This window comes from Notechis scutatus, chromosome 4 (assembly GCF_049901735.1).
Source record: "Notechis scutatus isolate UNSWTSFEM ecotype Mainland chromosome 4, rNotScu1.2, whole genome shotgun sequence".
In the NCBI taxonomy this organism is placed as follows: Eukaryota; Metazoa; Chordata; class Lepidosauria; order Squamata; family Elapidae; genus Notechis; species Notechis scutatus.
In genome coordinates, this window is record NC_142012.1 from 77674120 (window position 1) to 77695037 (window position 20918).

General features: G+C 43.2%; 1 protein-coding gene and 1 long non-coding RNA gene across 3 annotated transcripts in view; one reads left to right on the forward strand and one right to left on the reverse strand.

The window, feature by feature from the left end:
• The window catches only part of LOC113416358 (dual specificity protein phosphatase 13B-like), a 39858-nt gene extending 19432 nt beyond the window's left edge, over window positions 1–20426 (reverse strand). The window contains exons 1-3 of one of the 2 annotated variants that reach the window (XM_087963899.1): window positions 20090–20313; window positions 10715–10916; window positions 7520–7740 (exon numbers count right to left, since the gene is read on the reverse strand). In XM_087963899.1, the coding sequence (XP_087820025.1) occupies window positions 7520–7740; window positions 10715–10905 (412 nt within the window). In that variant the 5' untranslated portion in view covers window positions 10906–10916; window positions 20090–20313. Of the gene's footprint in view, window positions 1–7519; window positions 7741–10714; window positions 10917–20089 lie in introns of both variants that reach the window. The other variant, XM_087963898.1, reaches the window with a different exon arrangement.
• Window positions 12797–13508, forward strand: LOC148130797 (uncharacterized). The gene is made up of 2 exons (XR_015749318.1): window positions 12797–12873; window positions 13033–13508. It is a non-coding gene; the product is annotated as an uncharacterized LOC148130797 (long non-coding RNA).
• Window positions 20427–20918: the final 492 nt, after the last annotated feature.

The following is a 20918-nucleotide window of genomic DNA, read 5'->3' on the forward strand; positions in this document are numbered from 1 at the left end:
GCACAAATGGCTCTGTGCGCCACCTGTGGCACACGTGCCATAGGTTCACCATCACGGAACTAGACATACCCAATTCCAGCGTTCTCTATATATTCTAGCTTCCAGTCCCCTAACCATCTTTGTTGCTCTTCCCTGTTACTCCTTCTCCTAAGGCAGTTTCTACGGTGCTCCCAGAAAGTCTATCTTTTATAGTTCCCACGCTGTGCATATTTCCCTACTAATGACTGATCACCTTTTCACAGCAACACCAAGCAATTCTTGAAGTAATAGAAATAGCAATAGCACATGGACTTATATACTGCTTCACAGTGCGTTACAGCCCACGAAGCGGTTTACAGAGTCAGCCTCTTGCCCCCCAACAATCTGGGTCCTCATTTTCATGGCCTTGGAAGGATGAGTCAACCTTGAGCTGGTGAGAATTGAACTCCTGGCTGTGGGCAGTCGGCCTGCAATACTATATTAACCACTGTACAGCTTCCTTCCTTCCTTCCTTCCTTCCTTCCTTCCTTCCTTCCTTCCCAAGCAATAGTACTTATATACTGCTTCTCAGTGCTTTACCTCTCTAAGTAGTTTACAGAGCCAGCCTCTTGCCCCCCAAAATCTGGACTCTCATTTTACCCACCTCGGAAGGATGGAAGGCTGAGTTCAACCTTCAATAGAATAATTCAAGAAAAATTATACTGTTACTTTTGACCCAAGGCTGGCTGGAAGATGCTACGTTATTTCAGGAATGGCCTGCAAACCTCCTTAGTGTTAACAACAGCTAGTATAAGATACATTAGAAAAATTATCTTCTGTCCAATGTTTTACAAATAAATACAGGCCTTCGAGCTCTGTAGACTAACTTTATAACCTACCATGTAAGGCAAGGTCCAGTGTAACAAGACTTTAAATAATTTAAAAGTGGTCCTCAACATTGCTATCATTTACTGGTTAACTGGTTCTGTTTTGCAGATGTAGAACAAATGAACGCAAGCTAGAAATCAGAACTTACTAAATATAGAGGAAACAAAAAGTGAATACTGAAATAATGTAATAAAAGCACAAACAATGTTAGTGGAACAATTAGTGGGACGCCTTGCCTCCAGAAATCATGGATGCTCCAACACTGGAAGTTTTTAAGAAGAGATTGGACAACCATTTGTCTGAAATGATAGAGGGCTTCCTGCTTGAGCAGGGGGCTGGACTAGAAGACCTCCAAGATCCCTTCCAACTCTCTTATTATGTTTTGTTCTGGATCATGCTGATAAGCAAAGGCACCACAATTTGACCAATTTCTACAAACAATTGAGGGGAAAGGGGATAAAGACCTGACAATAGCGTACTATTGGAACATTTTTAAAAGGTGAAGGATTGATTTTGGCTGCACAAGAGCAAGCTATGCAATTAAGACCATGATTGAAAAACCATCAAATGATTCAAAGTGAAGATCTTGCAAAGAAGCAGAGGAAATAGTAGATGATAGACTCAGCTCTTGCAATAACATTGAATGAATGCAGAAACTGATTACAAACACCAATATAACACAGTCACCAAATGATTCAACTGGGATTTTGGTAAAAATGATCATGGACCAGTAAATAAAAAATTGGTGGGAGCATATAGTGGAACGAGTAGTCCAAAATGACCTGGTTAAAATATTGTGGGATTTCCTAATACATAAAGTCTTGGCCACAATTAACTGTGGTTGAAAGGAAGAAAGAGTGGATAATTTATGTGGCAATACCAGATGATAGTACACTGCTCAAAAAAATAAAGGGAACACTTAAACAACACAATGTAACTCCAAGTCAATCACACTTCTGTGAAATCAAACTGTCCACTTAGGTAGCAACACTGATTGACAATCAATTTCACATGCTGTTGTGCAAATGGAATAGAAAACAGGTAGAAAGCATAGGCAGTTAGCAATACATCCCCAATAAAGGAGTGGTTCTGCAGGTGATGACCACAGACCACTTCTCAGTTCCTATGCTTTCTGGCTGATGGTTTGGTCACTTTTGAATGCTGGCGGTGCTTTCACTCTAGTGGTAGCACGAGACGGAGTCTACAACCCACACAAGTGGCTCAGGTAGTGCAGCTCATCCAGGATGGCACTTCAATGCGAGCTGTGTCAAGAAGGTTTGCTGTGTCTGTCAGCGTAGTGTCCAGAGCATGGAGGCGCTACCAGGAGACAGGCCAGTATATCAGGAGACATGGAGGAGGCCGTAGGAGGGCAACAACCCAGCATCAAGACTGCTACCTCCACCTTTGTTCAAGGAGGCACAGGAGGAGCCCTGCAAAATGACCTTCAGAGGGCCACAAATTTGCATGTAGCTGCTCAAATGGTCAGAAACAGACTCCATGAAGGTGGTATGAGGGCCCGATGTCCACAGGTGGGGGTTATGCTTACAGCCCAACACCACGCAGGATGTTTGGCATTTGCCAGAGAACACCAAGATTGGCAAATTTGCCACTGGCGCCCTGTGCTCTTCACAGATGAAAGCAGGTTCACACTGAGCACATGTGACAGACATGACAGGGTCTGGAGATGCCGTGGAGAACGTTCTGCTGCCTGCAACATCCTCCAGCATGACCGGTTTGGCAGTGGGTCAGTAATGGTGTGGGGTGGCATTTCTTTAGGGGGCCGCACAGCCCTCCATGTGCTCGCCAGAGGTAGCCTGACTACCATTAGGTACCGAGATGAGATCCTCAGACCCCTTGTGAGACCATATGCTGGTGCGGTTGGCCCTGGGTTCCTCCTAATGCAAGACAATGCTAGACCTCATGTGGCTGGAGTGTGTCAGCAGTTCCTGCAAGACGAAGGCATTGATGCTATGGACTGGCCCGCCTGTTCCCCAGACCTAAATCCAATTGAGCACATCTGGGACATCATGTCTCGCTACATCCACCAACGCCACGTTGCACCACAGACTGTCCAGGAGTTGGGGGATGCTTTAGTCCAGGTGTGGGAGGAGATCCCTCAGGAGACCATCCGCCATTTCATCAGGAGCATGCCCAGGCGTTGTAGGGAGGTCATACAGGCACGTGGAGGCCACACACACTACTGAGCCTCATTTTTACTTGTTTTAAGGACATTACATCAAAGTTGGATCAGCCTGTAGTGTTTTTTTCCACTTTAATTTTGAGTGTAACTCCAAATCCAGACCTCCATGGGTTGCTAAATTTGATTTCCATTGATAATTTTTGTGTGATGTTGTTGTCAGCACATTCAACTATGTAATGAACAAAGTATTTAATAAGAATATTTCATTCATTCAGATCTAGGATGTCTTATTTTTGTTTTCCGTTTATTTTTTTGAGCAGTGTAGAATAGAAGACAAAGAGTTGGAGAAGAACACAACGTATCAAGATCTGAACACTGAAATTGAAAGATTATGGCAGTGATTATAGGCACCTAGGACGGCACTTAGAAAATCTGCACATTGACAAATTTCTTCCTATTAATTGCAAAAGTCTTGCATTTATATTATGCTGATACTTGCAACTGCTTAGGTTCCTGGGAATAATTCAAAGCATGTGAAGGCCAAAAGCAGCTTAAAAAACCGGCAGCTGTGTCTTCACGTTGTTGGTGAACAGATTATTATTATTCCTGGAAGAATTGGCTTTGAGGTCAGCTGCCAGTCCAGGACTGGGCAGGAGTCAGAGCGAAGGTAATATATAATACAGCAAAGAAACCTCTTTACAAGAGTAAACAAGGCCAGCAAAAACTGAATTATTCAGCACCAAGTTCCTGAGAAATGAATTGCTGTTTTCAGAGTTCTCCTGGAGACAGAAATGATTGATAGACAAGAAATTTATGTTTTTAAAAGCTACCTTGAATGTGCAGGAATGATGATAGGAGGTCATGCATAAGCAGATAATTAATTTTTAATATTTGAGCTCCTTTCTGTGCAAATATGCATGCTTCCAAGGCAATAAATTAAAGCAAACAAACAGAAATTGAACCTGCGACTTCAAGGATATTAATTGTAAGACTGCACATCTTTTTAACTCTTCCGGGCCCTTTTGGGACTGCTGGTGTTGCAGTAAGTATTGGTGTTATGTTGTAAACCTCGTGAGGTTGTGTGTTGTACTTGTTGCATCTGTCTCAATGGTGGTATGCTACCGATTTGGACTGGTTCAGCCGAGCTGGTAGTAAAAAAAAAAAAACACAGCATCTGACAATCAGGATCGGCCTTCCAACTTTCCCCTGTACTTTTCTCTTCTTTATTCTCTTAGCTGATTGGTGCTGCAGGTCTCCGCTGGTGTGAGGGGAAAGCTACATGTGCGTTAGGTGTGTGCGTGATCACCAAACTGGTAGTGGAACAGGTAGGATTCCGCTGCTGATCTGTCTGAACAGAAATCACAGTGTCATTGGCTCCCATTGGAGCCCAGTCAGGAGGAGGAGGAGGAGTTGGAACCAGGATGGTCTAACAGGGATGACACACCACCTTGGCATCTTTGGAGAAGCCAGAGTCTGAGGATGATGTTGTCCCAGGCCCTCAGGCATTGGGGAAGGTGGTTGACCGACACAGAGACAGGGGAGGATCGGCTGCTGACAGGCAGCAGGACTGATAGGCAGTAGATCCCCTCTGATGAGGAACAGCTGCCTCCTCCACTCAATCCAAGGGCATGGAAAGCAGAGCTTAGGCAAGCCCAGAGAAGGGCTGTGAGGCGACTCAAGAGTAGGTCACCTCCCCCACCCCTCCTCACAAGGAACACCTGGAGCAGAGTGACTTAAAAGAAGCCGTGGGGAGTTTAGTCTTTGCCAGGAACAATTGTGTGCTCTGGATTACACTCCCCTGGGGTTTGATTCATGCTCTTGCCTTTGGCCTTGTGGACTTGCCTTTGGCCTTTATACCCGGACTCTGGAGCTTGCACCTTCTCTTTGGACTTCCTTTGTTGTTTACTGGCTTTTGGGGACTGAAGGTGGCTGGCTTCAGTGTAGGATGAGGTGGAGCATTAAAGGGGAAGTTGAACTCTCAGCTGACTGTGCCTTTGTCTCAGGTCATCACAGTGTTATCCCTGGCCATCCCAGCAAAGCCTGAAATATTCCATGATACCTGGTTTCCTTCCCATCTCATTTTTCCTTGCAAGGCAAATTTTATTTCCCAAAGTTGAGGAACAAGGACACCTGAACCCTCCACCTCTGGAGCATTCCTGTTTCGTTGGATCGACTGGGAATAAATTCCTCTGGGGTCTCTGCACTATCCACAGCAGCAGGAGAAGAAACTCGAGTCCCATCTATCTAAAAATATAGCTAGAACCAGCAGCAAAGGAAGATTTAGCAAAGGGCAAATCCCCGGCTTGGGAGGCGGGGAGGAAGTGGGAAGACCTTTCAATTTGGGCTTGATAATCTGGAATTAGGTTGCTCCCACGTGCTAAATCTAGCATTTTGTTTTTTAAAATAGGATCTGTGCACTTTTATGTCCTTCTGAAACTACAAAGGTTGACACTCAGAATGTTGGCATTGTAAATCTATGCGTTACTCAATGGCAGTGACACTCAGACTCAAAAAAATATTACAATCCAACTCAGAAAGCCTTAACTTTGGTGTTAATGCTTCGGTTTGGCAAAAGAAGATTTCCCCAAACTAACCCAACCACTCTAACCAGCGGTGGGATTCCAATTTTTTTTTTCCTACCAGTTCTATGAGAGACAGCACTTTGCACACTCACGCACGCAGCAATCAAAAACCTCGCTCTGTCAGCGCCGGTGAGGTGAGCTGTTTTTTACCTCAGCTGAGGCACGGCAATCCGCTCTAACGCACGAATCAGCTGAGATAAAAGCAAGGGAATATAGGACAGGAAATAGTGGGGGTGGGTGGGCGGGGCCAGCCAGAGGTGATATTTTCCGGTTCTCCAAACTACTCAAAATTTCTTTCTACCGGTAGGCCAGAACCACTCCAAACCGGCTGAATACCACCTCTGGCTCTAACGTAAAAGAAAAACCCTCTGGATTTGAACAAAATGTTCAGTCCCACTTTCGGTACTAAAAGAGAACCTAGTTACCTATTTGAACCTCTCTTGACCCTCCCTGCATTTTTTCATCTCTTAAATTTTTAGTGGTTTCTCTCCCCCTTGCCCCCCAGAAAAACATAGGTTGTAGGGGAGCATTCAACTGAAAAAAAGTTTCCAAACTTGCTTTTAAAAAAGACATGACTCATCTGAAGTAAATAAAAGTTTGTCTGTCCTTGAAGTCCGAAAAGTGCTTTTTCAGGAGGCAACTGGACTTTCTGGTTTCTTTCTTTCTTTGAAGAAGCTTCTTCAGCTCTGACAGGATAGTTGGGAAGGCAAGGACTAGTCACTATTTTGTCAGAGCTGAAGAAGCTTCTTGGGTGAGAAGTAAAATGTCTTCAAAAGGAAAAAACAAGGAAGTCCAGTGGCCTCCTGAAAAAGCACCTTTGGGACAACCATGGCCTGGTTGACTGAGAATCTCTACAAACTTTTAGCTATACAATTTGGGATGAACGCCCTTTGAATGGTGTGGAAGTAGGAATGGATTTCCAGAGAGAGAGAAATTGCATACTACAGGACCAGGAGCACCACTCAGGTGACCCTGAGGACACAGATAAACCTCCAAGTGGCCTCAACGGCCCTCTAAAAGGATGCAAATGACCAGCTGTCTGCAAGGAGGATAAATCCTTCCATTCCCCCACCATTCTGTCAGAGCTGAAGAAGCTTCTTAGATGAGAAGCAAAACGTCTTCAAAAGAAAAAAAAACAAGAAAATCCAATTGCCTCCTGAAAAAGCACCTTAGGGACAACCATGACCTGGAGGGCTGAAAAACTCTACAGACTTCTTTGGGAACATTTCTTTGGGAGGAAATAGAGTCATCAATATCATAATTTCTGGGAGCTGAAGTCCACTTCTCTTAAGGGTTGAGAAATCCTACTCTAGCCAACTAAAGAGAAATCAGCTGATGGCTGATACATAATATCCTCATCTGTCCTCACCTTCCTGTTCCAACTGAGCAGTTGGTCTGAAAAAGCCACACCCACAGAACCGGTAGTAAATTTTTTTGAATCCCACCACTGATCTAGACTTATATACCACTTCATAGAGCTTTGCAGGCCTCTCTAAGCAGTTTTCAGAGTCAGCCTCTTGCCCCCAACAACCTGGGTCCTCGTTTTATTGACCTTGGAAGGAGGGAAGGCAGAGTCAACCTTGAGCCTGATGAAAATTGAACTGCCAAATTGCAGGCAGCCGGCAGGCAGCAGAAATAGCCTGCAGCACTGCATTCTAACCACTGCGCCACTGTGGCTCTTGCTAGATCAGGGGTCTCAAATACAATTTACCTGGGCGCCGCTGGAGGCAGAGTCTGGGTGAGGCTGGGTCACATAATATTATACTTTATATTATACTTTATATTTATATTATACACTAATATTATACTTTCATATCACGGTGGGGGCCACAGGATATCGTCCTGCGGGCCGCAATTGGCCCGTGGGCCGCGAGAAAGAGACCTCTGCGCTAGATGCTGGACGGGAAATGGTTACCAGGACATCTGAGGAGATGCAATCCACTCTGTTTACCTCTGGGTGAGTTCAGCGCTGCCCTGATGTATTTGGCAGTCGGGTAGAAATAAATGCTGAGATCAAATTTTGGATCATCATCCGCTTCCACCCCGTAGTAATCAACCGGCAGGTCTCGGTAGAACTTGGCTCCTGTATCAATGTGGAATCTTCCTGCGGCAGCATTCACGATGTGTGTGATGCCCATCCGACGCAGCTGCTCTATGTTCCGGGCGATATACCTGCAAACAAGGATGCCTGGCTTAATTTTATGACTCGACATTTCTCCTCACTTCGGAGAGGAGTTACGTGTTCATGGATACATTAAAAGGGGCCAACGGACTTGTGGTTAACTAAACCCAGGGACTCAGATTTAATCCCAAAGGGACTCTGGCATGCTTACTGCGCCCATTAACTCTGTAGGGGAACATAATTATTTAGGGTCCTTGGTTGAGCTTGGTTGATATTTTTTTTTACAGAGGTTTCATTACCCAACTAGGTAATAGCCTACTCACCAAGCACTGATGATGATATCTAGCTGGGTAATGAAGTGTCTGCAATAAAATAACTAAGCTCAGAGAGCACCAATGATGTCACTGTTAAATCCTGAGCCTTCAATATTCTCTTTTAGTGGAACACACATTTACACATATACACAAAGATGATTGCAGTTCACCTCTTCACTTTTTGAAATTCCTCTGCTAAGCCCCTAGTTTCTAAGTAGTGCAATTAAAACCTGCCAAGTCTGTTTTACAAGACAAAATGATGGAATAAAATAATTCTATATGCAAACAAAGAACTCCTTTTAAAACACAAAAGCACTCATTCCAAGTATTGTGTAGAAATGTATCTAACAAAATCTTTCTTTCTTTCTTTCTTTCTTTCTTTCTTTCTTTCTTTCTTTCTTTCTTTCTTTCTTTCTTTCTTTCTTTCTTCTTCTTTCTTTCTTTCTTTCTTTTCTTTCTCTCTCTCTCTCTCTCTTTCTTTCTTTCTTTCTTTCTTTCTTTCTTTCTTTCTTTCTTTCTTTCTTTCTTTCTTTCTTTCTTTCTTTCTTTCTTTCTTTCTTTCTTTCTCTTCCTTCCTTCTTAGCTTCCTTCTTTCCTTCCTTCCTTTCTTCTTTCCTCTCCTCTCCTCTCCTCCATTTGAAAAAGAGAAGCAGGATTGGGGAACAGTGTTCGATGATGAGAGACTTTATCTGATTTCATTTTTCCATTTGCAAGAGTGAAACAGGTTGTGCTTCATGCACCAGGCTTTTAAACAACCACTCAGCATGGTGCCGGAAAGTCTCAGATGCTTGCATTGCTTTATTTATTGATTGATCCATTTGCTTGAATGCTATGGTTTTCAGCTGAATGGAGTACAATAAAAAATCACAATAAGACCATGGGCACAAGGCACAAGAGCACTAATCAAGACCTGCATAAAAGCAGTCAAGGGATTCTTTCCCTTTTATCTGTCTGGGCTGCAATTTTCTTATTGTGCAGAGGGCGTTGCTTGTGTGTGTATGGGGGGGGGGTTGGACTAGATGGCCGCTGAGGGTGCCCTTCCATTTCTGTTATTAACAGAAAAACAGAATAACGGAGTTGGAAGGGACCTTGGAGGTCTTCTAGTCCAACCCCCTGCCCAAGAAGGAAACCCTATACCATATAACAAGTGACTCTCCAATCTCTTCTTAAAAACTTCCAGTGTTGGGGAATTCACAACTTCTGGAGGCAAGTTGTTCCATTGATTAATTGTTCTCACTGTCAGGAAATTTCTCCTTAGTTCTAAGTTGCTTCTCTCCTTGATTTAGTTTCCATCTATTGCTTCGTGTTCTGCCATCAGGTGCTTTGGAGAATAGCTTGACCCCCTCTTCTTTGGGGCAGCCCCTGAGATATCGGAACACTGCTATCATGTCACCCTTAGTCCTTCTCTTCATTAGACTAGACATACCCAGTTCCTGCAACCGTTCTTTGTATATTCTTGCCTCCAGTCCCTTAATCCTCTTTGTTGCTCTTCTCCGCACTCTTTCTAGAATCTGGCGACCAAAACTGGACACCGTATTCCAAGTGTGGCCTTACCAAGGCATTATAAAGCGGTATTAACATTTTACATGGTCTTGATTCTATCCCTTTGTTAATGCAGCCTAGGATGGTGTTGGCTTTTTTGGCAGCTGCTGCACAAGGCTGGCTCATATTTAAGTGATGAGAACTATGCTGGTAGTCCTTGATTAATAATCGTTCATTTAGCGATCGTTCAAATGTACAATGGCATTGAAACGTATCAGAGGTAGTTCTTGTGGCAGCATCCCATCATTCATGTCATCAAACTTTTAATCGGAAGCCAGTGCTCTGACCAAGGCTTCCTGAGACCATAATTAAGCACACGCTTAGTCCAAACCAACTCTTGTTTTATTTCAACGCTGGGAATTATGTGCATTCCCAGCCTGTAATGAGTCCCAAACAGTCCCTCGAAATAAGCACTCACCTTTCTCTCCTTTGAATTGCTGCCAACAATTAACGTGCCAAATTTAAAAAACCAATTGAAGTACAAAGTCCACACAGAGCTTCAAGGTTTAATCCGGACAGAGCTTGTCCTTTATATCTTATGGGAGGGGCAATCACCTCCCAGCCTTACTCCTGAGTCGCTCCTTCTGCTTCAACTGCTCTCACCTTCTAGCAGCTCTGCACACAAACACACTGGGAACAGGCTCCCCTTGTTCCTCTGCCTCACTGCTGCCAGACTCTGGAGGCTCTGGAGGCAGCACCCCACTCCCAGATGGTCCTGGCCCCAACTCTGCATTGGACGCAGGACCCTCGTCCGAGTCCTCCCCAGATTCCCAGGCTGGTCCCCATTCTTCCCCACTGTCCGATTCTGCTGCTGTCTGCACAGGCTGCCAGTGAACCACAACAGCCAGATCCATTTAACAACCAGGTTACTAACATATCAATAGCCGCAATTCACTTAACAACTACTGCAGCAAGGAAGATCGTAGAGTGGGGCAAAACTCCCTTAACAAATGTTTCACTTCACAACAGAAATTTGGGGCTCTGTTATGTAAGCCGAGGACTGCCTGTGAAATAGTAGTCACAAGTAAACCTGGTTAAGGAGGATGGGACTTAATTCCAAGTAAGAAGGCTAAGATGGCCACCTTGTTTTTCCATCTTCCCCTCCCCTCTCTGACTGGAGAACTGCAATACTTTTCAGGATAAGCCACAAAAAACCCCGTTCACTTACAAATCTCCAATATAAAGGTTAGGCCAGACTTCGCTGACATTTCCCCGGCAAGGAACTGGTGTCCATAACAGGCGTTGCAACTCTCCCAGTTCTGGAGTTTGATAGCTCTGCTGGCAGCTCAGGAAGCGACTGGATGTTCTTTGCAGCCCGGGGCGTCTTAAGTCGTCCGTGTGTAGCGAATACCAGGACATTCTGAAAGAGACTGGAAAGAAGAGTTCCTCTGTGGATTGATGGAGATCAGGGTGGAACAAAGCGAGTCAATGCCAGACCTAAAAGGTAGGAGCCATGAGCAGGGCTGGGCTTCAAAAAAAATGTAGCAACCAGTTGTCTGCCTAATTGCTGGGTGGGCATGGCCATGGTAGGGGTAGTCTAATTGGCCTCCTGTACCATGGCGGGGGGGACGTTTTTGCCCCCAGGCTCAAGTGGGTTTCCTCGAGCCTCCAAGAGGGCGAAAACGGCTTCCTCAGTCTCTGCAGGCTCTCAGGAGGCCCAAAACAGGCCTGTTTCCAGCCTTCTGGAGCCTCCGGGGGGGCATTTTTTGCCCTCCCTGAGTTCCCACACAGGCTATGCACTTACCTGGGATCCAAAATGGCCCACATGGAGACTCCTGGGAGCATCAGGGTAGAGCGGGGTGGGTGGGGCCAGCCAGTCAGCTGAACTACCGGTTGGGCAAACCAGATATAAAATTAACATCCAGTTCGCCCGAACCAGTGTGAACCGGTAGCAGCACAGCCCTGGCTCATGAGAGGGAATTGGCTTTGGGGACAGCTGTACACGCTTTTTGGTTGAAAGACTTCAGCAGAAGAATCAGAAGTCTTGATTCTTCAGGACTTTGTAAACTACCGGCCTCCAAGGGCACAAGGCACACAACGTTCGGGGCATATTCTACATCCCTTCTTTGCAGCTCTGGATTAACCACGAAGGAAAATAAATACCTGCTTAGGGCATTGAGGGAAGAGGGGCACCTCAACGTTTCTTTCCCTGGCTGTCAAGCCCTTGACTTATTTTGCCTTGTAATCTTTGGGAGGGATATTACTTTTCAATATCTTTTGTGTTTTCTTTATCCCTTATAGCAGGGTGTCCAACCTTGGCAACTTCCAGACTTTGCTGGACTTCAACTCCCGGAATTCCTCGCCAGCTTGAGTCCACAAGTCTGAAAGTTGAGATTAATCCTGTTGACACCCCTGCCTTATAGCATAACAATTGTATTACAAATGCATAAAAAGTGATGAAAATTTGCATTTTTTTTTCTGTTGCCCTACTTAGAAACTTATAATTTGCTTACACTGCTTAGTGCTATTTAGTGTTGACTATTTTTTTAAAAAAAAGTTTATATTTAATATAAGTGTGGGCTCTGTCCTGGGAATGACCTGGAAGACAAGTGAATTTTTAATGCCATTTCTCCTTTATCACTTATTATTGTGTTTTGATGTCTTATCAGATAAGCAAAGGAAAGGTTGAGGATTCATTGGCCTTGATCCAGCTTTCCTTCTTTCTCTTTTACTCTGAAGGCAATTAAAGCTCTAGTACGTCCATCATTGCATAGGGCCCTGTGCCACTTGGGTCATCTGATTATGCCTTTCTCTCTCTCTTTCTCTTTCTCTTTCTCTTTCTCTCTCTCTTTCTCTTTCTCTCTCTCTCTCTCCCACTCTCTCTCTCTCTCTCTCTCTCTCTGTGTAGAGACAGAGAGAGACACAAAGACAGACAGACAGACAGACACACACGGAGACACACACACGTACACACACACACACAGAGAGAGAGAGAGACAGACAGACAGACAGAGAGACACAGAGAGACAGAGAAAGAGAAACAGAGAGACAGAGGGAGGGATAGGGAGACAGAGACAAAGAGAAAGGGACAGAAAGAAAGCAAGAAAAAGAGAGAAAGAGAGGGGGAGAGGGAGATTGGACAGCCTGTTCTCTTTTTCCTCTGAGAAGGTGGACTATGGAATTTCAGTCACATGGAAGAATAATTGTGGGTCTTCCAAGAGGTTTCTATTTCCATTGGCTACCAAAAAAAGGATCTGGTGTCCCATGAAGATATCAGAGAACCCACAGCTCCTGTCCCTGACAGTTCCCCCTTGCCAGAATCGAACCTCCCCATCCAGTGAAACCATTTCAGGAAGTGAGAAACTTTCAAGAGTTTCAAACCTAACGGTCAGTGAAGCTCCTTCTCTCATGGTTGTTAGGGGGTCTTTAACATTTTATGTCACCAGGCTTTCAGTCATATTTCTAGCTCACCTTTATTATTATTTTTAAATAACACAGAGTGGTACACATACCTAATACTCCTTTCTCCTTCTATTCTCTCCACAGCAACAACCATGTGAGGTCAGTTGGGATAAGAGAGAGCAATTCATCTAAAGTCACCAAGCCAGTCTTCATGTCTAAGGCGGGACTAGAACTCACTGTCTCCTAGTGATTGGTCCAATATTACCCAGCCGGTTTTCATGCCTAAGGCGGGACTAGAACTTACTGTCTCTAGGTGATTGGCCTGAAGTTACCCAGCTGGTTTTTGTGCCTAACGCAGGACTAGAACTCATGATCTCCTTGTTTCTAGGCTAATGCCTTCACCCCTAGACCAAGTTGGCCTTTTGTGTTATGTTTCATTGGCCTCCATCTTGGGCAGATTATGGTTGCTGATTTATTAGTAGTAATTTTACTATTTGGGTATTTATTACTGCTTCATTTATGTTAGCTTCTTGTAACCCACCAAGGGTATCATGTGTTGGACAGGCTATGAAAAGTGAAAAATCAACATAATTTAAAAAAATAAATGAAGGGAAGAGCTTTGTTTCTTTGTAGTCTTTCTCATTATTCTGGAATCTGGACATACCTAAAAATTACACTACATTCTGTTCAAGTCATGTTCTGGGTCATCCTTTCTAAGAATTCAAAACATAGAACATAAAATAACAGGGTTGGAAGAAACCTTGGAGATCTTCTTGTCCAACCCCCTGATCAAGCATGTACCATTCCTGTCTCCTCTTGAAAACCTGCCTGATGGAGCACCCACAACTTCTGGGGTTAAGTCCTTCCGCTAATTAATTGTTCTCACTGACAGGGGTTGGAATTCATTGTTGGAATGTATTTTTATGCAACAACTCTAGTATTTAGCCAGTAGATGACAGTGTTTACAAATTTGGATCTATGGTATATACTCTATGCTCTTTTGTTCTCAGTAGAGTTTCCTGTTTCCTGTTACAGTTATATAGTTGAGAGGTAAAGCACATGGTGACTGTACTCCTTGTTTGCTCTGTGGTACTTTATGTAAAACAGAATTTCTAACATCAGGAAATTTCTGCTTAGTTCTAATCTTCCACCTGTTACTCCTTGTCTCACCCTCAAACAGCTGACAAAAAGCCTTTCCACCAAAAAAAAAAAAAACTTTTAATAAAAGCTGCAAAAGCTTCAGAAGATGGCAACCACCAAGGACTAGATATTGATTTCTGTGGAGCTGGAGACATTCAGCTTTGAGAAGACTGAGGCGGGTTATGCTAACGCTCTTCAAAGTGCTAGAAGAAATTTTCACAAAAGAAACTCCAGACCTGTCTTCTCTTATTTCAGAAGATAGGACAGGAAATAATGGGTTTAACTTTAGTAACAGGAAGGCAGATTTTGATTGAATGTTAGACAAAACGTCCTTACAGGAAAAGCAGTTTCAGTGTGGAATTAGTGATGCAGAGAGACAGGAGATGTCATGGATTCAGGAGGAAACTATCAGGCTTTAAATAGATTCCTACAGGAGGTGGGACGCCATAAACCTGAAGAATCCTTTCCAGTTCTATGTTCCCAAGACCTGTTTAGTCCTAGAAATATTTACACCAGGGGGAAACTTCAACTGCCTTAGTTGCAAGGGTGATTGTGTTCACTGGAAAGAGATTGAGAGAGCTGTCGTGGGTTTCTAAGCAGAGCTTTCTGTGATAGGTTGATTTGGATTAAACCAGGGGTGGGATTCAGCCAGTTTGGGTGAACCAGATGTTAAATTTATATCTGGTTCACCGAACCAGTAGTTGAACCAACCGGCCGGCCCCTTCCCTCCCAGGAGTCTCCACACGGCCCATTTTGGATGCAGGCAAGTGCAGGCAAGTGCGGAGGCTCTGGGAGGACGAAAAATGGCCCTCCCAGAAGTTCCAGAAGTCTGGAAACTGGCCTGTTTCCAGCTTCCAAAGGGCCTCCGGAGCCTGGGGAAGGCTGTTTTCTCCCTCCCAGAGGCCCGAGGGAAGCCTCCGGACTCTGGGAAAGGCTAAAAAAGCGCCCTTCCGGAACGTCCAGTAGGCCACGCCCACCATGGCCACACCCACTCAGCAACCGGGCAGAGAACCGGTTGTTGGTATTTTTGAATCCCATTCCTGGATTAAACCCCAAATTTATATCAGCACAGTATCTCTTGAGTAGGTGGCACACAAATAATTATAAATTGCATTATAATTATGCGCTCCTTTGAATCACGCTTTCTACACTTGCTTCAGTAGGCGGCATCCAAATAATTGTTTATATTATAGCATTATAGTACATTATTACTTCGCATAATATAGATGTATAATACATGCGATACTAAAGCCTCATCATTCCGTCCTAGCCAAGAGAGAGCCATTAAAAGCTGCGGGGGGAAAAAGAGGAGAAAAAGAGTTTAACTTTGATCAAATAAGCCAACTTCACACATTTTCATTTTTAATTTTAAAGGCCTTGATTATTCCTTTTGTGTAATGTCCCAAAAGCTGGGGTTTTTTTTTTGTCTTTATAACACATCTGTTTTGTCAATCCAAAGTAAGGAAATTGTCCGTCACTTTTGTGAGTTAAACTTCACATATTCAAGTCACCCTTCTGATTTATTAGTTGTGTGTTCCTTTCAGTTATTAAAACCTCAGCCAGTTTCATTTTTAGGTCCTATATAATAACATCTTTGTCAATATGATTCTTGTATCCTGTCGATATTAAATCCATATCTAAAACAAACTGATTTTCAGCTATATATTTTTTTCTCTTCTTTTAAGCTCTTATCAGGTAGTCTAAAGTTTTCTAAATTCTAGGTACATTGTTTCCAAAGATCCTTAAATGCTTCCACAGTTAAAATATTTTACTCCATTGTGTATTACTAGGAATTCTCTTTTAGTTATAATCTTTAATTCTATTTGGCTGCCTCTAGTAACCAGCCTTCAAGATTTCCCCTTATCATGTTTTTCTGTCATCCAGAACATTTTTCCAAGAAGATATTGTTTTTTTACATTTAAACTCAAATCGTTATAGATGTCAGTAAGATTTTCAAGAAACCACAGGGAATATTCTTATAACTTGCCAAATTTTTGTTTCCAATCAATCTGGCTTCTTAGACCATTTAAAAACTTTCCAAAATCAACATTCTAATCACCCTTTTCCTACATAATTGCAAATAAAAAAGAAGTTTTTCTTAAAGTTCTAAACTTACATAAATCTTCTTTGGAGGAAAATCAGTCAGTGTAATAAAACTTATTTTTCTGACCTTCTGCATACTAAATGATAGTATGACCCTTCAAAGGACCATTATTTATTAAAGCTTTGATATTTAATCAAAGCTTTTCTATAATGCGTTGAAGAGATGTAATTAAATTAGTACATGTTACAAACCTCAGTTGAAATTTCTTCAGGAAATTGGAAAAATTGCATAATTATCTCTGGGCAATTGATAAAAATGATGCAGCATCAAAAATTAATTCCACTTTTTTATGTTGTTAGTGTTAGAGTTATTATAGCAAAATGCTGAAAATATATTTCTTTAGGTTAATTAACTAACTAATTAATTAACAAATAATCTTGAGTAATCCTTTGAAATGGATGAAATTAAATATATTTCCAAACTGCATTTTTAATGCCTCCTCCCTGTGTATTTATTGTTTTATTGTCAATGTTTTGTTGATGCACTATGTTAAACCAACATTACACATAATAATAAATTACACCCTTTTTTAACGGGCTGTTTTTCATTGCTGTTTGATTCATCTGCTGTGAAACTAAATTTCAGTTAAAAACTCTCAAAATTCTTAATTCTGATCACTCCTTGGAAATTCTCTAAAACCTTATTTGGTCATGAAGGTTAAGAACGAGCATACAACAGTCTATTGTGCACACAAAAATGGAAGGCCATTTTGATTCCCACCATGGACAAATGGTTGCAGAAGTCGATGGAGTTGGCTGAAATGGCAAAATGGAGTATTTTGATTCAAGAAAATAATATAAGTACTTTTGTTTCCACATGGAGCTTGCTTCTGAACTTTGTGCCTGGAGTGGTAAAGAATGAAACTTTGATTTATGGGTTTTGCCAATTAGACTGACAGATCCTTATAGACATAGCTAGTTTATATCAGTATGAAAAAGCAAAAAGCTGTGTTTTGATGTTGTTTATGCCTTATTTTACTGCAACAGAGAGAGTTGGAAGTTAATACTACTTTTTCTTTTTCCTAATCCTTCCTCATTTCTTTTTCCCCTCACTGCTTTTCTATTTACTTTTGTGTTTTGTATCTAATTTGATCTTATAACTCAATAAAAATGTTAAATTAAGAACGGGCCAGCTTTCCTTCTGATCAGATTATAATTGTTGTTGTTACTCATTACTTATATAAAATGAAGTAGGCTATGGATAATCTAAACACGTACTAAATAATTCCAGTTTAAAATTCTACGGAAGCCGCACTCGGCTGAAAATGGGATCAAGGAGAGCCCTGGGAAATTGGAACAGATGTTTTAGAAAGGTATTTCAACTAGCTTTGATCAACTCCATTAACATATTCCTGCCTTTTTCTTTTCCTTTTTTTTTTTTTTTTTTAGTGAAGAAAGAAATGTTGGGGTGATTTGAAGGGCAGTCTGCTTTTTAAATCATTTTTATGCAACGCTTATAAAGTCGGGCTGGGGCCAATCGTAACACAAATGTTGGAGAAATTATAAACTGAATTATTAGCTTGGGGGAAAAAAATCTCTTATTTCTGAAAGAGATTTTTTTCCCAATCCTGCCATAACCTGTCCTATCAAATATCCAGAGAGGTTTGATAGCAATCGTGTTTCCTGTAGAAATGTTGAATATGTTTGTCAAATAGGTCATCCAGATTCATTTTTGTTACAAGTCTCTGAAGTAGTTTCACATATCTTTTTATGGCTGGGGGCTACATATAACATTGACAGAGAGGCCTGGTTAGCTGAAGTGACTAAGATTCTGGGATAGCTTTTGATCCTTAAAAAATACATTAAGCTTGTTCCATCATTTATTTATACATGAAAAAGAAAGATATATGTCCCAGTTATTAGCAACTATGGCCAAAGTGGCTTTTAAAAAGAGGGGAAGCAGGTACAAACCATCCATTTTTATTATAGACCTTATCTTTCATTTCTGGCATATATTCACAGACTTCTCTAATGTCCAGAATATATCGACGGATGGCTCTTGAACTGAGCTATCCTGATGATTAATTAATATGTTGCTTATAAATTGAGGGCCAGTTTGGTGTAATGGTTTGAAGCAGTGGTGGGATTCAATTTTTTTTTACTACTGGTTCTGTGGGCATGGCTTGGTGGGTGTGGCAGGGGAAGGATACTGTAAAATCTCTAGTCAGAGGTAGTATTTGCTGGTTCTCTGAACTACTCAAAATTTCCGCTACCAGTTCCCGAGAACTGGTCAGAACCTGCAGAATACCACTTCTGGTTTGAAGGCAGCATACTAGAAATTGGGAGACTGGGAGTTCTAGTCCTATATGAAGAATGGTTGCAGGAACTGGGAATGTCTAGCTAATGCAGAGAAAATCTACGGGTAACATGCAGGGGTGGGCTGCTACGGGTTTGGGGGATCCTTCTAGCTAAGATTCTGTGCAGTTTGGTGAACTGGCAAATCACACCCCTGGGTGGCCCCGCCTGCCTCTCCCCTCCCAGGCCTGTTTCACAGGGCCTGCATGGAGGTTCAGTCTTGGGCCTCCTGGAGGCTCTAGAAGGCTGGAAACGGGCCCATTTCCAGCCTCCGGAGGGCCTCTGGAGCTTGGGGGAGGCCATTTTCGCCTTCCCAGAGGCTCGAGGAAAGCCTCTGGAGTCTGGGGAGGCCTAATCATCAGGTACAACACTTAATGATAGTCATAGGGTACAATAAGGAATCAAACCATACTAGGAAACAATCAGTACAAATCATTAGGATACAAGCAACAAGATTACAGTCATACAGTCATGAGTGGGAGGAGATGGGTGAAAGGAAAGATGGGAGGGTTAATAGTAATAGTAATAGTGGTGCAGACGTTGTAAATAGTTGAACGGTGTTGTGGGAATTAGTTGTTTAGCAGAGTGATGGCATTTAGGGAAAAACTGTCCTTGTATCTAGTTGTTCTGGTGTGCAGTGCTCTATAGCATCGTTTTGAGGGAAGGAGTTGAAACAGTTCATGTCCGGGATGTGAGGGGTCTGTAGATATTTTCACAGCCCTCTTTTTGACTCATGCAGGATGCAGGTCCTCCATGGAAGGCAGGTTGGTAGCCATTGTTTTTTTTCTGCAGTTCTAACTCCGTTGAATTCTGTGTCTGTTCTGTTGGGTTGCAGAGCCAGACCAGACTCTGCACCTCATAGAGGTGCAGATGACAGACTCAATCATTCCTCTGTAGAACTGGATCAGCAGCTCCAAGACCTGCCTAGGTAGCCTCTGTCCCCAGGCTGTTCCCAGGTAGCCAGCCCATGGTCAACATGCTCTGCTGCTTTTCAGAGAAAACACTCGTGTCCTGCTTAGTCTCAAATAAATCACTGCTGTATCTGTAATAAATCGACCCAGCTGTCAAATGCAGACCATGTCCTAAGAGAGGTCAGAGAACTGATTCTGGCAAGGTGCGAAGATCTCCTGTGGATGGGACCTAACATGATACTCCCCCTCCTGTTCCCGTAAAGGTTGCAATCCTACAACATTACTGATGACAACGCTTCTGCCTGGACGGCCAGAGGTATCAAAACCGGCTTAGAGCAGGAAAGGCACTCAGCTTTTTCCCTAGATGAACCTGGAGATGCAAAATTGCCACTCCACTCCTGGAACTGTATAAGGAGATTCCCTCCTTAAATACCGATCATTACACTCCTCTTGATCTTCCTCCATACTTAGGTGGCACTTTTCAGACATTCTGCCTGGGCCCTTCCCCCCACCTCCCATCTACTCAGAGGGACCTCAATCAGCCCTAACGACCAAGGACCGCTTGGTGAGCAGGAACTGGCAAGGAACCGAGCCAGCTCTTTCGGCGTGCCCCTGGTAAGCAGAAAAACGCAGCATGCAATTGCAGTTGTCATTCAGCTATCGGGGGAAAGACACGGCTCTACCCCAGGCGAGCACCCACCTTAGGCAAATAACAGTTTGTTTAGCAGTTTAACACGCTCGAAAGTACTTGCCTTTTCAGGGAGCCCAGCTTCTCTCCGCCTGCTTTGGGACCGTTTTAGATCATGACATTCTTCTGGCGTTTTCCTTCTGGGTTGCCGGTTACACAACAGCTTCTTTGCCCGGTTAGCTGCATGTGGTTGAGTCAATGGCTATTTTTAATGGCGTTAATTATAAACATGATGCGTGTGTGTGTGTGTGTGTGTGTGTGTGTGTGTGTGTGTACCCACACCCCACCCCAATAGCGGACTTCCAAATATTTTCAGGGCGAGAGGCAGCTGAGCCCGGCTTGGAAAAGAGCCCATCATCTGAAATAGCTTCAGCTCGGCATGACCTTCCAAAGAGCTTTGGGTGTCACAGTTCCCACGTGAGGGTGTGGAAGGGACCGTTCCAGGAACTGCAAGTTCTCAAAGCAGGGAGAAAGCAAAACAGGGAGACTGTCATGCCTTCCCTTCTGAACAAAGGCAAGAGTGTCTGCAAGGGAAGGCGGTTTTGCCTCGCTGCAAGATTCCTTTGTCTGCCACATGTTAGCATAAGCCTGTGATCATATTTACTAATCGAGTTTATGTCGAGCGGCTGCCCATCTCCCCCCCTTTCCCTATGGGCTGTGTGGCACACAGCAATCCAATTTTACAAATGGGTTAAGCTTTAGTAAGCCTTAGTAAGACCTCACCTAGAGTACTGCATCCAGTTTTGGTCACCACACTATAAAAGAAGATGTTAAGACTCTAGAAAAAGTGCAGAGAAGAGCAACCAGGATGATTAAGGGGGCTGGAGGCTCAAACATATGATGAACAGTTGCAGGAACTGGGCCTGGCTAGTCTAGGGAGGAGAAAGACCTGG